This window comes from Somniosus microcephalus, unplaced genomic scaffold (assembly GCF_052327205.1).
Source record: "Somniosus microcephalus isolate GS21.2 unplaced genomic scaffold, FLI_Smic_1.0 unresolved_chr1, whole genome shotgun sequence".
Taxonomy (NCBI): domain Eukaryota; kingdom Metazoa; phylum Chordata; class Chondrichthyes; order Squaliformes; family Somniosidae; genus Somniosus; species Somniosus microcephalus.
Window position 1 is genome coordinate 167,451,429 of NW_028225179.1, and position 17,027 is coordinate 167,468,455.

At 55.9% G+C, this 17,027-nt stretch overlaps 1 protein-coding gene and 1 pseudogene across 2 annotated transcripts in view; one reads left to right on the forward strand and one right to left on the reverse strand.

Moving 5' to 3' along the window:
- The first annotated feature begins 5,613 nt into the window (after nucleotides 1-5,613).
- LOC147096509 (uncharacterized) overlaps nucleotides 5,614-17,027 on the forward strand; it is a 62,248-nt pseudogene continuing 50,834 nt past the window's right edge.
- Nucleotides 7,567-17,027, reverse strand: part of LOC147096510 (butyrophilin subfamily 1 member A1-like) — a 43,754-nt gene continuing 34,293 nt past the window's right edge. For both annotated transcript variants that reach the window (XM_085975312.1, XM_085975311.1), the window contains exons 6-8: nucleotides 16,444-16,470; nucleotides 15,884-15,910; nucleotides 7,567-10,775 (exon numbers count right to left, since the gene is read on the reverse strand). In XM_085975312.1, the coding sequence (XP_085831438.1) occupies nucleotides 10,234-10,775; nucleotides 15,884-15,910; nucleotides 16,444-16,470 (596 nt within the window). In that variant the 3' untranslated portion in view covers nucleotides 7,567-10,233. The remainder of the gene's footprint in view (nucleotides 10,776-15,883; nucleotides 15,911-16,443; nucleotides 16,471-17,027) is intronic.

Sequence of the window (17,027 nt, forward strand, 5' to 3'; positions counted from 1 at the left end):
CCCTTCAATCACCGGGTCCGCTCCTCGCCGCCCAGGAGGGGCCGCCTCGCCCTTCAATCCCCGGGTCCGCTCCTCGCCGCCCAGGAGGGGCCGCCTCGCCCTTCAATCACCGGGTCCGCTCCTCGCCGCCCAGGAGGGGCCGCCTCGCCCTTCAATCCCCGGGCGACAGACGCGGACCGGCCATTCCGCTCCCGCTCAACCGCTTCACACCGGCTCCGGCTCCCGCTCCCCCCCACCAATCACCGCCCGCTCCCGCCCACCAATCACCGCCCGCTCCCGCCCACCAATCACCGTCCGCTCCCGCTCCCCCCCCCCCTCCTCCGCCAATCACCATCCGTTCCCGGCAGCCAATCACCGCCCGCTGCCACTCCCCGCCAATCACCACCCGCTCTCCCCGCCAATCACCTCCCGCTCTCCCCGCCACTCCCCGCCCGCTCCCACTCCCCGCCAATCACTGTCCGCTCCCGCCTCCGCCAATCACCGCCCGCTCTCCCCGCCAATCACCGCCCGCTCCCCTGCCACTCCCCGCCAATCACCACCCGCTCTCCCCGCTAATCACTGCCCGCTTCCACTTCCCGCCAATCACCGCCCGCTCTCCCCGCCAATCAGCGCCCACTCCCGCTCCCCGCCAATCAGCGGCCGCTCCCACTCCCCGCCAATCAGCGCCCGCTCCCACTCCCCGCCAATCACCTCCCGCTCTCCCCGCCAATCAGCGCCCACTCCCGCTCCCCGCCAATCAGCGGCCGCTCCCACTCCCCGCCAATCAGCGCCCGCTCCCACTCCCCGCCAATCACCTCCCGCTCCCCGCCAATCACCGCCCGCTGCCCCCGCCAGTCACCGCCCACTCCCGCTCCCCCCCCAATCACCGCCCGCTCCCGCTCCCCGCCAATCACCGCCCGCTGCCCCCGCCAATCACCGCCCGCTCCCGCTCCCCTCCAATCACCGCCCGCTCCCACTCCCCTCCAATCACCGCCCGCTCCCGCTCCCCGCCAATCAGCGCCCGCTCCCACTCCCCCCGCCAATCAGCGCCCGCTCCCGTTCCCCTCCAATCACCGCCCGCTCCCACTCCCCGCCAATCACCGCCCGCTCCCGCTCCCCTCCAATCACCGCCCGCTCCCACTCCCCGCCAATCACCGCCCGTTCCCACTCCCCGCCAATCACCACCCGCTCTCCCCGCCAATCACCTCCCGCTCTCCCCGCCACTCCCCGCCCGCTCCCACTCCCCGCCAATCACCGTCCGCTCCCGCCTCCGCCAATCACCGCCCGCTCTCCCCGACAATCACCGCCCGCTCCCCCGCCAATCACCACCCGCTCTCCCCGCCAATCACTGCCCGCTTCCACTTCCCGCCAATCACCGCCCGCTCTCCCCGCCAATCAGCGCCCGCTCCCGCTCCCCGCCAATCAGCGGCCGCTCCCACTCCCCGCCAATCAGCGCCCGCTCCCACTCCCCGCCAATCACCTCCCGCTCCCCGCCAATCACCGCCCGCTGCCCCCGCCAGTCACCGCCCGCTCCCGCTCCCCCCCCAATCACCGCCCGCTCCCGCTCCCCGCCAATCACCGCCCGCTGCCCCCGCCAATCAGCGCCCGCTCCCGCTCCCCGCCAATCACCGCCCGCTCCCGCTCCCCTCCAATCACCGCCCGCTCCCGCTCCCCGTCAATCAGCGCCCGCTCCCACTCCCCCCGCCAATCACCGCCCGCTCCCGCTCCCCTCCAATCACCGCCCGCTCCCGCTCCCCGCCAATCAGCGCCCGCTCCCACTCCCCCCGCCAATCAGCGCCCGCTCCCGCTCCCCGCCAATCACCGCCCGCTCCCGCTCCCCTCCAATCACCGCCCGCTCCAGCTCCCCGCCAATCACCGCCCGCTCCCGCTCCCCGCCAATCACCGCCCGCTCCCGCTCCCCGCCAATCAGCGCCCGCTCCCGTTCCCCGCCAATCACCGCCCGCTCCCGCTCCCCGCCAATCACCGCCCGCTCCCGCTCCCCGCCAATCACCGCCCGCTCCCGCTCCCCGCCAATCACCGCCCGCTCCCGCTCCCCTCCAATCACCGCCCGCTCCCACACCCCGCCCGCTCCCGCTCCCCTCCAATCACCGCCCGCTCCCAATCCCCGCCAGTCACCGCCCGCTCCCGCTTCCCTCCAATCACCACCGCTCCCGCGCTCCCCTCCAATCACCGCCGCTCCCGCTCTCCCCGCCAATCAGCGCCCGCTCCCACTCCCCGCCAATCACCGCCCGCTCCCGCTCCCCTCCAATCACCGCCCGCTCCCGCTCCCCGCCAGTCACCGCCCGCTCCCGCTCCCCTCCAATCACCGCCCGCTCCCGCTCCCCTCCAATCACCGCCCGCTCCCAATCCCCGCCAGTCACCGCCCGCTCCCGCTCCCCTACAATCACCGCCGCTCCCGCGCTCCACTCCAATCACCGCCGCTCCCGCTCTCCCCGCCAATCAGCGCCCGCTCCCACTCCCCACCAATCAGCGCCCGCTCCCACTCCCCGCCAATCAGCGCCCGCTCCCACTCCCCGCCAATCAGCGCCGGCTCCCACTCCCCGCCAATCAGCGCCCACTCCCCGTCAATCAGCGCCCGCTCCCACTCCCCCCGCCAATCAGCGCCCGCTCCCACTCCCCGCCAATCACCGCCCGCTCCCACTCCCCGCCAATCACCGCCCGCTCCCACTCCCCGCCAATCACTGCCCGCTCCCACACCCCGCCAATCACCGCCGCTCCCGCTCTCCCCGCCCGCTCCCACACCCCGCCAATCACCGCCCGCTCCCGCTCTCCTCCAATCACCGCCGCTCCCGCTCTCCCCGCCAATCACCGCCGCTCCCACTCCCAGCCAATCAGCGCCCGCTCCCACTCCCCGCCAATCACCGCCCGCTCTCACTCCCCGCCAATCATCGCCCGCTGCCCCCCGCCAATCAGCGCCCGCTCCCACTCCCCGCCAATCACCGCCCGCTCCCACTCCCCGCCAATCACCGCCCGCTCCCCCCGCCAATCACCGCCCGCTCCCACTCCCCGCCAATCACCGCCCGCTCCCGCTCCCCCCGCCCGCTCCCGCTCCCAGCCAATCACCGCCCGCTCCCACTCCCCGCTAATCACCGCCCACTCCCGCTCCTGCCCATTGTCTTTGTTGCCGGGCTCCGGGAGCCTTGTCAAGGGAGGCTGCGATCAACAGGCGGCCTGTGCCTGGTTTGGGTGAAATGGACTCCACCTGGAGCCGGGGGGCCTGAGCCGTAGACCCAGACCAATCCTCCGGCAGGGGTTATATACATTCTTCATCGTTCACTCCTCATCGGCGGGCTGGAGGTTGTGGGGTGATGTGATAGGTGTGTACAGGATTATGACGGGTTTGGATAGGCTAGATGGGGAAAGGCTGTTCCCAGTCGTTGATGGTACAAGGACCAGGGGACACAGATTTAAGGTTTTGGCCAAGAGATACAGGGGAGGATGTGAGGAAATACTTTTTTATGCAGCGAGTGGCGAGGACCTGGGACTTGCTGCCGACGGAAGTGGTGGAAGCGGAGACACTCAATGTTTTCAAAGGGAGACTGGATAGGCACTTGAGGGAAATAAACTTGCAGGGCTACGGGGATAGAGCGGGGAATGGGACTGACTGGATTGCTCTACAGAGAGCTGGCAGGGACTCGATGGGCCAAATGGCCTCCTTTTGTGCTGTTATGACTCTAAGGGGTAGATTTTCACTGTGCCGTGAGGTGGGGTTTCAGGCGTGTGGGGGGGTCGGGGGGGGGGGGGAAATCCCAAATTCGGAGGGTCCCGACACCATCACGCCCAAAACCCGCCTCCACGTAAGTTTCAAGGGAGGCGGGTACCTGCCACACACTGGGACCCGCCGACCCGAGGCGGGAAGGGATTAGTGCCAATTAACTGTCTGTTAACAGGCAGTTTTTAGCCTAATCCCTATTTTGAGGGGTGTCGTGTGGGATTTCCGACGGCTCCAAACCACGCCAGGTTAGAGCAGGCGGGCCGTCGGGTTGAAGGACTTGGAGGGGTGGCGATGTCGGTGTTCAGGTGAGTGATGGGTGCATGAGTGCAAAGGTAAGTGTGTTTGGTGTGTCTAAAGTGTGTAAAGAAGTTTAAATTACCTGTACTTACCTTAACAGCCTTTCCTCCTCTAGGCTGCGGGAGTCCATCACTCAGCCGGCACTGAAAGCAAAATGGCTGCGAGCTGTCAAAAGTGACAGCCTTCAGCTTTCATTGCTGGTGAGACTTCTAACTGAGTCTGTGTAGAAGGGCTCAGGTTAGATGTCAGACTGTCAGTGTTTGACAGCTTCAAACAGATCAGATTCAGATCAGATTTAGATTTATTTGCCATATGTAACAAGTACAATGGAAGCTTGTTCCCCGTGGGGACGCGTCAGCTATACGTACAGCGCCGCGTTCAGAGTCAATACAATGGCTTCCCGTGGCAGTGGGAGCACGATGTCCCTCAGCCGCTCCGTCCTCCTCTTCACCGCCGCCTCCTCCTCACTGTTGCCGGCTCCGCGTGTGGTGGCCTGCTTCTCCCGCTCTGGCCACCATGCCTGGCTCCCATCCGGACTGCGAGTTACCCGACATGGAGCTGCCGGCCGACGTGCTGCAGCGTGTCGTGAGTCTGCTGCTGCTGCTCGTTGCGCTGCGCTCCTCTGCCCGACTCACCGAACACATCGTCGGGATGTGAATGTTTCAATTCAGCCTCCTCTTCACCGTCGCCGGCTACACACTCCACGGCCCGGGGCCTACTTCTCCCTCTCCCGGCTGGGCTCCCCTCCTCCCAGTCGGAATTCCTTCCCGCCGAGGAGCTGCCGGCCGATGTGCTCCAGCGGGTCAGCTTGGCTGCTGCTGCTGCTCACCGCGCTGCGCTGCCTCTGCCCGACTTGCCGAGCACCTCGCTCCGGTTGCGGGAGCGAGCGGCGAGAGCTGGCCGCCCGAAGCAGGGAGAGCGATCTCAGCACCGGACCATCACGGCCGCCATCCATCAGCTGTGAAACACTGATATTTCATCTGTCAATTGGCCTGCTGAGCCCACTGGGCGGGCTCAACAAGGTCAATCAAGGGAAAATCACCCGAAAGTTGTAGTCCCACCTCCTTCCCGACAGCTTAGGGAAAATCTACCCCTATGACTCCCTCTGGTCTGAGAGAGTCAGCATGCAGCTACAGCAAGCAATTAGGAAGGCAAATGGCATGTTGGCCTTTATTGCAAGGGGGTTGGAGTGCAAGAGTGGGACCACACCTGGAGCACTGTGCACAGTTTTGGTTTCCTTATTTAAGGAAGGATATACTTACCAGAGAGGTGGTGCAACGAAGGCTCACTAGATTGATCCCTGGGATGAGAGGGTTGCCCTGTGAGGAGAGATTGAGTAGATTGGGTCTATATTCTCTGGAGTTTCGAGGAATGAAAGGTGATCTCAGTGAAACATACAAGATTCTGAGGGAGATTGACAGGGTAGAGGCTGAGAGGTTGTTTCCCCAGGCTGGAGAGTTTAGAACTCGGGGGCATAGATTCAGGAGAAGGGGTTGACCATTTAAAAGGCTGAGATGAGGAGGAGTTTCTTCACTCAGAGGGTTGTGAGTTGTAGGGATTCTCTACCCCAGAGGGTGGTGGATTCTCTGTCGTTGAGCATATCCAAGGCCGAGACCGATAGATTTTTGGACGCAAGGGATATGGAGATAGTGCAGGTAAGTAGGGTCGAGGTCGATGATCAGCCATGATCTTACTGAATGGCGGAGCAGGCTCGAAGGGCCCTATGGCCTACTTATGCTCTTATTTCTTATGTTCTTAAGTTCTATTCCAGTACTTCACTGTATTACACTGTGCAGAGCAGCAATACCAGCCTCCCTGAACTTCCTCACTAATCTCTCCATTGGAGAAGACATCAGGTTTCCAATCAATCACCGGAGCGATGAGAAGTATGAAGTGACATTTAGACGCAGATCCCGGTCAGTCTTAAAATCATGGCTTGGAACACTGACCAGCCAGAGAGACCGTATGTGACTCACCCTTACTACGAACACTGGGTTCAGTTCCACCGAGATGGATTTATTGAGCTACAGAATGTCCAACTTGGTGACAATGGGGTGTATGAGATACAGATGGACTACCTTGGGAAAGAACTGAGGAACGACTGGGATTCGTTTAAACTGTGTGTGTTTGGTGAGTACCGAGAGACCAGTCAGGATGCTAATTGTTAACCCCTCAGATACAGCAACAGCAGGAGGCCATTCTGCCCCTCCAGACTGTTCCGCCAGTCAATTAGATTATGGCTGATCTACATCTCAACTCCATTTACCCACCTTGATTCCATATCCCTTGATACCCCACAGTGACAGCTGTGCCTCAGTTGGTAGCACACTCACCTCTGAGGCAGAAGGTTGTGGGTTCAAGTCCCACTCCAGGGACTTGAGCACACAAAGCTAGGCTGATACTCCAATGCAGTGCTGAGGGAGTGCTGCACTGTCGAAGGTGCCGTCTTTCGGATGAGACGTTAAACTGACGTCTGCTCTCTCAGGTGGACGTAAAAGATCCCATGGCACTATTTCGAAGAAGAGCAGGAGAGTTTTCCCCGATGTCCTTTCCAATATTTGTCTCTCAACCAACATAACAAAAACATTATCTGGTCATCATCACATTGTTGTTTGTGGGACCTTGCTGTACGTAAATTGGCTGCCGCATTTCCCACATTACAACAGTGACTCCACTTCAAAAGTACTTCATTGGCTGTAAAGTGCGTTGAGACATCCGGTGGTCGTGAAAGGTGCTATATAAATGCAACTCTTTCTCATACCCTGGCTAACAAAAGTCTATCGATCTCCGCCGTTAAATTTTAATTGACCCACAGCCTTTTGGGAAAGAGTATTCCAGATTTCCATTAGGTTCTGTGGGAAAATGATTCCTGATTTCACTGCTAAGTCACACACCATCCTGACTTGGAAGTATATTGTTGTTCCTTCATCATCTCTTGGAACTCTCTCCCTAACAGCACTGTGGGAGTATCTTCACCACACGGACTGCAGCGGTTCAAGAAGGCGGCTCACCACCACCTTCTCAAGGGCAATTAGGAATGGGCAATAATTGTTAGCCCTGTCACTGACGCCCAAAGTACAAACAATGCTAAAAAACTCAAAAAATCTGATCAGAGTTTACATTTAAAGTGTAAAATAAAGCATCTACTGAAAAGTGTATTCCTCGTCTGTCATATTGTACAAACATCATTCCCCCCAGTGATGTTAAGACTCTGCTTTCCAATGTAATGCAGGTTATATTGAAAGACTCTGGCTGGTTGGTGGTATTAGCAGAGAAACACAAGGTGTTTGAGTGGAGTCATTAACCTGTTTAACAGAAATGGGCTCAGTAAGTGTAACAGTACCGTGTGAAATTACACAGAACATGGTACAGGTTAATTAAATGTTATCCATAACCAATTTCGAGGACGATGTTCCTGAATCTTCACAGAATTGCTGAGATCGGGATTGCCGACAAGAGTCTGAAAACAGTAAAACGCGGAGTAAACGGGGCCACAAAACGAGCAAAGAAATGCTTTAAATTTCTGGAATAAAACACCACTCAAATCGACCTCATTGTTTCCACAGATCTGTTTATTCACTCTGTATGAAGCCAGCGACATGGAAACACCGATAAACGTGTTGTTCATTTGTAGCATTAGCAGATTTATAAAATCTATTTCACTGAAAGAATCCTTCACAAACATTAACTGTTTAATATCGAGTGATGGAAACTCGGCAATAATCCCTCGGAGGAGCTGGACCCTGGGGCTGACATCCTTGGGCTTGGCCACTCTATGTGTCGCTCCCAAAGTAGAGATTAGCCCAGTGGGGGAATAATGCTGTTACAGCAATAATATAAAACACTGCGAGCAGAAACAGGAGTCCCGGTGACCTCACCCTCAAAACTGCCTCCGAACAATTCCCTGCCCAGAATATGATCATGGGAGAGAGCACGGGGCTGGTACAACAGGACTGAGTTACAGACACTTCATTCTGGATCGGGACTGAGTTAGAATCACTTCACTCCGGATCGGGACCGAGTTACAGACACTTCACTCCGGATCGGGACTGAGTTACAGACACTTCACTCCGGATCGGGACTGAGTTACAGACACTTCACTCCGGATCAGGACTGAGTTAGAATCACTTCACTCCGGATTGGGACTGAGTTAGAATCACTTCACTCCGGATCAGGACTGAGTTACAGACACTTCACTCCGGATCAGGACTGAGTTACAGACACTTCACTCCGGATCAGGACTGAGTTACAGACACTTCACTCCGGATCGGGACCGAGTTACAGACACTTCACTCCGGATCAGGACTGAGTTACAGACGCTTCACTCCGGATCGGGACCGAGTTACAGACACTTCACTCCGGATCGGGACTGAGTTACAGACACTTCACTCCGGATCGGGATTGAGTTACAGACACTTCACTCTGGATCGGGACTGAGTTACAGACACTTCACTCTGGATCGGGACTGAGTTAGAATCACTTCACTCCGGATCGGGACTGAGTTACAGACACTTCACTGTGGATCGGGACTGAGTTAGAATCACTTCACTCTGGATCGGGACTGAGTTACAGACACTTCACTCTGGATCAGGACCGAGTTACAGACACTTCACTCCAGATCGGGACCGAGTTACAGACACTTCACTCCGGATCGGGACCGAGTTACAGACACTTCACTCCGGATCGGGACCGAGTTACAGACACTTCACTCCAGATCGGGACCGAGTTACAGACACTTCACTCCGGATCGGGACCGAGTTACAGACACTTCACTCCGGATCGGGACCGAGTTACAGACACTTCACTCCAGATCGGGACCGAGTTACAGACACTTCACTCCGGATCGGGACCGAGTTACAGACACTTCACTCCGGATCGGGACCGAGTTACAGACACTTCACTCCAGATCGGGACCGAGTTACAGACACTTCACTCCGGATCGGGTCCGAGTTACAGACACTTCACTCCGGATCGGGACCGAGTTACAGACACTTCACTCCAGATCGGGACCGAGTTACAGACACTTCACTCCGGATCGGGACCGAGTTACAGACACTTCACTCCGGATCGGGACCGAGTTACAGACACTTCACTCCAGATCGGGACCGAGTTACAGACACTTCACTCCGGATCGGGACCGAGTTACAGACACTTCACTCCGGATCGGGACCGAGTTACAGACACTTCACTCCAGATCGGGACCGAGTTACAGACACTTCACTCCGGATCGGGACCGAGTTACAGACACTTCACTCCGGATCGGGACCGAGTTACAGACACTTCACTCCAGATCGGGACCGAGTTACAGACACTTCACTCCGGATCGGGTCCGAGTTACAGACACTTCACTCCGGATCGGGACCGAGTTACAGACACTTCACTCCGGATCGGGACCGAGTTACAGACACTTCACTCCGGATCGGGTCCGAGTTACAGACACTTCACTCCGGATCGGGACCGAGTTACAGACACTTCACTCCGGATCGGGTCCGAGTTACAGACACTTCACTCCAGATCGGGACCGAGTTACAGACACTTCACTCCGGATCGGGTCCGAGTTACAGACACTTCACTCCGGATCGGGACCGAGTTACAGACACTTCACTCCAGATCGGGACCGAGTTACAGACACTTCACTCCGGATCGGGTCCGAGTTACAGACACTTCACTCCGGATCGGGACCGAGTTACAGACACTTCACTCCGGATCGGGACTGAGTTACAGACACTTCACTCCGGATCGGGACCGAGTTACAGACACTTCACTCCGGATCGGGACTGAGTTACAGACACTTCACTCCGGATCGGGACTGAGTTACAGACACTTCACTCCGGATCGGGACTGAGTTACAGACACTTCACTCCGGGTCAGGACTGAGTTACAGACACTTCACTCCGGATCGGGACTGAGTTACAGACACTTCACTCCGGATCGGGACTGCTAACCTCGCAGATTGATCGGGTAATATCTCCCCAGGAATTCCAGGCTGTGGTCTCTGGAGGGGCAGAGACTCTATTCCAGTCCAGGTTGGGCGGGGATGATAAGTTGCAGGGTGAGGGTGGGAGGGTTATTCAGTGACCCCGGCCCTGCTGGGGTTCCAGTCAAACACTGATTACAAACTGAGTTACAACTGGGAATGTTTATTACACAGAAACACCCGGGAGGAAATGGAATGGGAAACTGAAATTGGAGTTAAAATGATGGAAACAGACCCATTACCGTCAGTGACCTTTAACCCCACAGATTGTCAGCGGGGCGGAGTTTTTCCCGCCGTCACTCCCTCCTGGATTGAAGATGGGAAAGATTCTCTCAGTGAAAGTGTGGGTGAAAGTGTGCAGTTCTGACATGTTGTCCACATTGTAAAATGACACCTGTCCGCCCTCATAGTCCAGGTATACCCCGATCTTCTGGGGATCCACACTCACGGTGAGGGGGGTCTGTGGGGAGGTGAGGGCAAAATAGTTATTTCCGAGGACCAGCCTCACAACCCAGTATCCAGTCTTCGGTTTCGGGTCGACTCCCCCTTTCCTCTTTACTTTCTCTTGGGCCACTCCCAGATCCCACCGAGTCTTGTTCTCCACCCTCACCTCCCAGTAGTGTCTCCCTGATGTGAATCCCTCCGATCCCAGGACACTGAGCCAAAGATCAAACCTCTCCGGGATGTCAGGGAGCTCCTGCTGTTTGTCTCCGATTCTCACACTGATCCGGTCCTCAGACAGGATGAGTCGGGGATTCGCTGTGTCCGGATCCAGAGTCACAGGCTCTGCAATAAAAATATAAAACTGAGTCCGGCACCTGGAGCTCGAACCATCACTGATCAGGAGCAAAAACCCGGAGCGGCCTGATCCCAGCTCGCAGACCCACATTCAGACCCGGTGCAGTCCCGGTACGGACCGGCTCAGTGTACCTGCAGATCACACACAGACCCAACAACACATTCAGACCCGGTGCAATCCCGGTACGGACCGGATCAGTGTACCTACAGGACACACACAGACCGGACCCAGTCCAATAATCACTTTCTGACCATTTCTCTCGGTCTCTCTCCTGTCTGGGGATTGGCCCATTCAGCCACTTTGACCCTGAACCCTACCCCGCGAGCAGGAGCAGACGCTCACCCTTCCAAACAGATTGAGAGTCAATGATTGTCGGAAAGGGACAAGTAAAATACACACACACCAGGGACAGGCTGAGATGATTTTAAACATCTCCATCATATAAACATCCGTCTGTTTACCCCGTTTCCTACAGGTGCTGTGTGACTCTGAATGTTTATCAGTCACTTCCTCCCCCATTATATTTCAGACAGTATCACAGTGTCAAAGCTCAATCCCTACACTGTGACTGCAGTGTGAGCAGGAGTGAGCCAAACCTGCAGCCTTGGACTCTGGACTATCAGGCACTGAGAGGGGCTCTGCCCATCCAACTCCCTACAGGGAGCTTCAAGCCCAACAGCCCAAGTCTGGAGCAGGGATCTGGGAGCAGGAATCTCACTGAATCTGCCGGGCCCGGCCCCCAGCTGGATTGTGTGACCTCAGGCTGTGCCTTTAGAATTGAGAAAGAGATTAATATTTATATTAATATCAGTGACATGTGCTGTAACAGGGAGAAATAGACAACAGCTCTATCGGGAATGTTGTGGAGTATTTTAAACCAACACTCGACACAAGGTTTTCAGATCGATAGTCAAGTTGTCTTTATTGCGCTGGTGGGGAGACAGTCTGCTCTGTCTTAGCCAGACTTCTCCAAATTGTTACAGCAAACACTCCATTTTTATACATTTCAATACACATGGCAGCCTCATGCACAATTCATTCCTGCCACCTGATTGGATCTTGGCCCACATGCACCTTCACGGATTGGTTACAAATCTTAATATAAACATGTATAAGCTGCCTCCTCAATCACTCAAACTGCTGAATGCTAATTAAAAGACACCTTGGAATGTAACCTAGGTAACAAAGTGTGGTAAACCACTGTTTGTATTCCACTGTGTACATGCCTGTACATGTCTCGGCTGACTCCTCCCACGAGTCCAGGTATAAAAGGTGACTGCTCCACAGTCCCTCTGTATTCTGGACCGGTCGACCACTCGAGGCACACCTTCATTCTCTTGTTAATAAAAGCCTGTTAATTACTCGCTTAATCTCAGTCTTTTGAGTTATTGATAGCGCATCAATTTTATTAACAAGATTTTTATAATGGAGAAGATCCTCACATCAGCACGCCTGGACTTAGATCATCGGGAGGCGGACTCATCCACCAAGTTTACTCACTGGCTTAGATGTTTTGAAAAATTTCTGATCGCCTCCGCTGAAACGGTCAAATCGGACGAGGACAAACTGGATGTCCTGACCTCCAAAGTGAACCACCGACTGTACTCGGTCATCCAGGACGCGACCTCGTACGCAGATGCTATCAAGCTCCTCAAGGACCAGTACACACGCCCAGTGAACGAGGTGTACGCTAGGCACCTCCTGGGGAATCGTAAACAACAACCTGGGGAATCGACCGAGGAATACCTTCAGGCACTGTCTGTGCTTGGCCGGGCCTGTGGTTGTAAGGATGTAAAGGCCGCCGTGTACACAGAGGAACTTATCCGGGACGCTTTTGTAGCGGGCCACAGGTCCAATTACACCCGACAGCGACTGTTGGAGCAGAGTGACCTCGATCTCAACAAGGCCTCTGAACTCGCACTATCATTGGACGCAGCCTACCGGGGCATGGACGCCTACTCCTCTGCACCGTGGACGCCGCGGGGAACGACAGCCTGGGACACGGTAGGACCGTCTCATAGCGCCGTGCCACCCCAGCCACGGCCCAACTACCGCAGCAGTGTCCCAAGGCCAGACAGCAGTGCCGCAAAGCCAGAAATGGTACTTCTGTGGCCAGGCCAAACACCCCAGAGCGCGCTGCCCGGCGAAAAATGCGATCTGCTCGGGCTGCGGGAAGAAAGGACACTACGCCAGCGTCTGCAGGGCCAAAGCCACCCCGAACCCCAGCAGCGCCGCGTGTGGGCCGCCATCTTGGGCCTCCCCAGCCATGTGCGAACCACCGGAACAGCAGCCATTTTGGACGCCTCCAGCCACATGGGGATCATGGACGCCGCCATCTTGGATGACAGCCGGGATGCAGCAGGCCCCCAACACCGCCTCATCTGCTACCCGCAGCGACACACCGACCCCTACGCTGGCCTCCGTTATGCTGGACCAAGCGAGACCGCACCAGCTGGCCCGGTCCACAATGGACATTAAGGTAAATGGTCACGAAACAATCTGCCTTTTTGACTCTGGGAGCACGGAGAGCTTCATCCACCCCGACACGGTGCGGCGTTGCTCTCTCCCAGTCCTGCCTGCGCACCAGCGGATTTCTATGGCCTCTGAGTCCCAGTCGGCGGACATTGGCGGCTACTGCGTGGTGACACTCGTAGTAGACGGGACTGTGTACGATAATTTTAAACTTCTGGTCCTGCCCCACCTCTGCGCTGCCGTTCTACTGGGGTTAGATTTTCAGTGCCACCGTAAAAGTGTTACGATGGCGTACGGTGGACCCCTCCCCCCACTCACAGTCCGCAGCCAGCAGCTTCCAAATTGCCCGCCGCGCACCAGGTGCAACCTCTCCACACTCAGAGTCACCCCCCCGCCACTGTTTGCTAACCTCACCCCCGACTGTAAGCCCATCGCCACAAAGAGCAGGCGATACAGTGCCGGGGACAGGGTTTTCATTAAAACCGAAGTGGAGCGGCTCCTGAAGGAGGGGATTATTGAGGGCAGCACCAGCCCCTGGCGAGCCCAGGTTGTGGTCGTTAAGACCGGCGAGAAGCAGCGCCTGGTCATCGACTACAGCCAGACAATAAATCGCTACACCCTGCTGGACGCTTACCCACTCCCCCGTATAGCTGATATGGTCAACCAGATCGCGCAGTACCGCGTCTTCTCGACCATTGACCTGAAATCAGCGTACCACCAGCTCCCCATCCGCCCTGAGGACCGCCAGTATACTGCCTTTGAGGCAAACGGCCGCCTCTATCACTTCCTTAGGGTTCCCTTTGGCGTCACCAACGGGGTCTCCGTCTTCCAAAGGGAGATGGACCGGATGGTCGATCAAAATGCATTGCAGGCCACCTTCCCATATCTGGACAACGTGACCATCTGCGGCCATGACCTGCAGGACCATGATGCAAACCTCGAAAAATTCCTCTGCACCGCCAAACTCCTCAACCTGACGTATAACAAGGAGAAGTGCATATTCCGCACAACCCGCCTCGCCATCCTTGGCTGTGTTGTGGAACACGGAGTCATCGGTCCCGACCCCGACCGGATGCGTCCCCTTATGGAACTCCCACTGCCCCACTGCCTCAAGGCCCTGAAGAGGTGCCTAGGGTTTTTCTCTTATTATGCCCAGTGGGACCCCTACTATGCGGACAAGGCCCGTCCGCTGATCAAGTCCACCTCTTTTCCCGTGACGGCAGAGGCCCGCTTAGCCTTCCACCGTATCAAGGAAGACATTGACAAAGCCACCATGCACACAGTGGACGAATCCATCCCCTTCCAGGTGGAAAGCGAGGCGTCCGACTTTGCCCTGGCCGCTACCCTTAATCAGGCGGGGAGACCCGTGGCCTTCTTTTCACGAACCCTCCAGGGCCCGGAGACCAGACACTCCGCTGTTGAGAAGGAGGCCCAGGCTATTGTGGAGGCTGTGCGTCATTGGAGGCACTACCTGGCCGGAAAACGATTTACCCTGCTCACTGACCAGCGTTCAGTTGCGTTTATGTTTAACAACAAGCAGAGGGGCAAAATCAAAAACGACAAGATCTTGAGGTGGAGAATCGAACTTTCCACCTACAATTACGAGATCTTGTACCGGCCCGGGAAGCTCAATGAACCCCCGGATGCTCTATCGCGTGGCACCTGCGCCAGCGCGCAGATCGAGAGACTGTGGGCCCTCCACAATGACCTCTGCCACCCAGGGGTCACCAGGTTCTTCCACTTCAAGGCCCGCAACCTGCCTTACTCCATTGAGGAGGTCAGGACCATGACCAGGAACTGCCAAGTCTGCGCTGAGTGCAAACCGCACTTTTATAGACCAGACAGGGCTCACCTGATAAAAGCCACTCGCCCCTTCGAGCGCCTGAGCGTTGATTTTAAAGGGCCTCTCCCCTCCTCCGACCGCAATGTGTACTTCCTCAACATTATTGATGAGTACTCCCGTTTCCCGTTCGCCATCCCCTGCCCGGACATGACCAGTGCCACAGTCATTAAATGTCTGAACGACCTCTTCACCCTGTTCAGTTTCCCCAGTTATATCCATAGCGACCGGGGCTCATCGTTTATGAGCGACGAACTCCGTCAGTACCTGCTCGCTAGGGGTATAGCCACAAGCAGGACCACCAGTTACAACCCCCGGGGGAACGGACAGGTGGAAAGAGAGAATGCAACAGTTTGGAAGGCCGCCCTGTTAAATTTCAGTCTTTTGAGTTATTGATAGCGCATCACAAAGTTCCTACGGGCAGTTGAAATTCTAGACACTCTGTCTCCACTTAATTGATTTTTAGTCTTCAATGGTCAGTATGGATGTGGCCTTTTATGTTAGCCCCTGTCTTTCTTACACTATTCAGTGAAACTGCCAGCGATGTCATTTTAACTCTTTCCCCGCTGCAGGAATGAGTTACCACCTTGACCCTGTGGCAGAGTCCCCTCTCACTCACTGCAGTATTTATAGACAGACGGTGATTCAGACAAGACTCGTGGAAATGCTGATGTTTTAATTATTGACAGGGCTCCCCCACGAATGTTAAACACTCCGCACAGACCAGAACCTGAACTTCACAAGATAGAAACCGGCACAGCCCCAGGATCTGAAGTTTCTTACCTGCAAACATTGCAATCTCCTCCCACACTGAAAAACAGATTAAAATAAGATCAGTGGCGCTGTCACGTGATAAAGTGTAAATACTGAGCATAAATGGATCACAGAACTGGGCGACACAATGATTGTCATTTATTTACAGTGACCCGGACACCACTGACATATCTCACTGAGAGCTGTGCATCACACAGGATCCACCACACTCGGGACTGTCCACTTCTAGACAGGAACCTTAAAGGAGCCGGATCCACTCACTGTGAGAAGATGCTTATCTCCGTCAGTCGGACCATTCTGTGGGAACGAGGTCGGACAGTAATTGTGGATCAGGAGGGAGCCGTTCGTGGTGTGTGACCCTGTGTAAAAACCTTCGGGAAAACTTACAGCACAGCTGCTGTTCAGCGGAGACATCACACAGAGCAGATAAATATCACCAGAATTCATCACAATACTTAGCGACAAAATACAATCCAGCTCCACTGATACTGGGCATCATCCCTTTCAATAATTGCACACATGGAGGGGCCATGGAACCACAGCTGAGTATTTCTCACAACTCTTCTTACCTGAGTCTGTTAGCTTCTTCTGTAGATCTGGAAGAGAATAGATTTTCATTAGAAACAACCTCCAGTTTCCTGACTGGTCTCCGTGATTATCATGGGACTTGGAATAACTTTCATTAATGAGTTAAAGAGAAGAATCAAATTCAGACAGCAGACAGTGTTTGGATGGGACAAAGGAAGACTTGTCTTTATATAGCGAGTGATCACATCGCCCTTCTCCACCCCACCTCAACTCATAGGCTGCTGAAACCCTAAATCCATGCCTTTGTTACCTCCAGACCTGACTATTCCAACAAACTCCTGGCCGGCCTCCCATCTCCCACTCTCTGTAAACTGGAGCTCATCCAAAACTCTGCTGCCCGTGTCCTAACTCGCACCAAGTCCCGTTCACCCATCACCCCTGCACTCGCTGACCTACATTGGTTCCGGGTCTGGCAACACCTCAACTTTAAAATTCACATCCTTGTATTCAAATCCTTCCATGGCCTCATCCCTCCCTATCTCTGTAATCTCCTCCAGCCCTACAACCCTCCCTATCTCTAATCTCCTCCAGCCCTACAACCCTCCCTATTATTGTAACCTCCTCC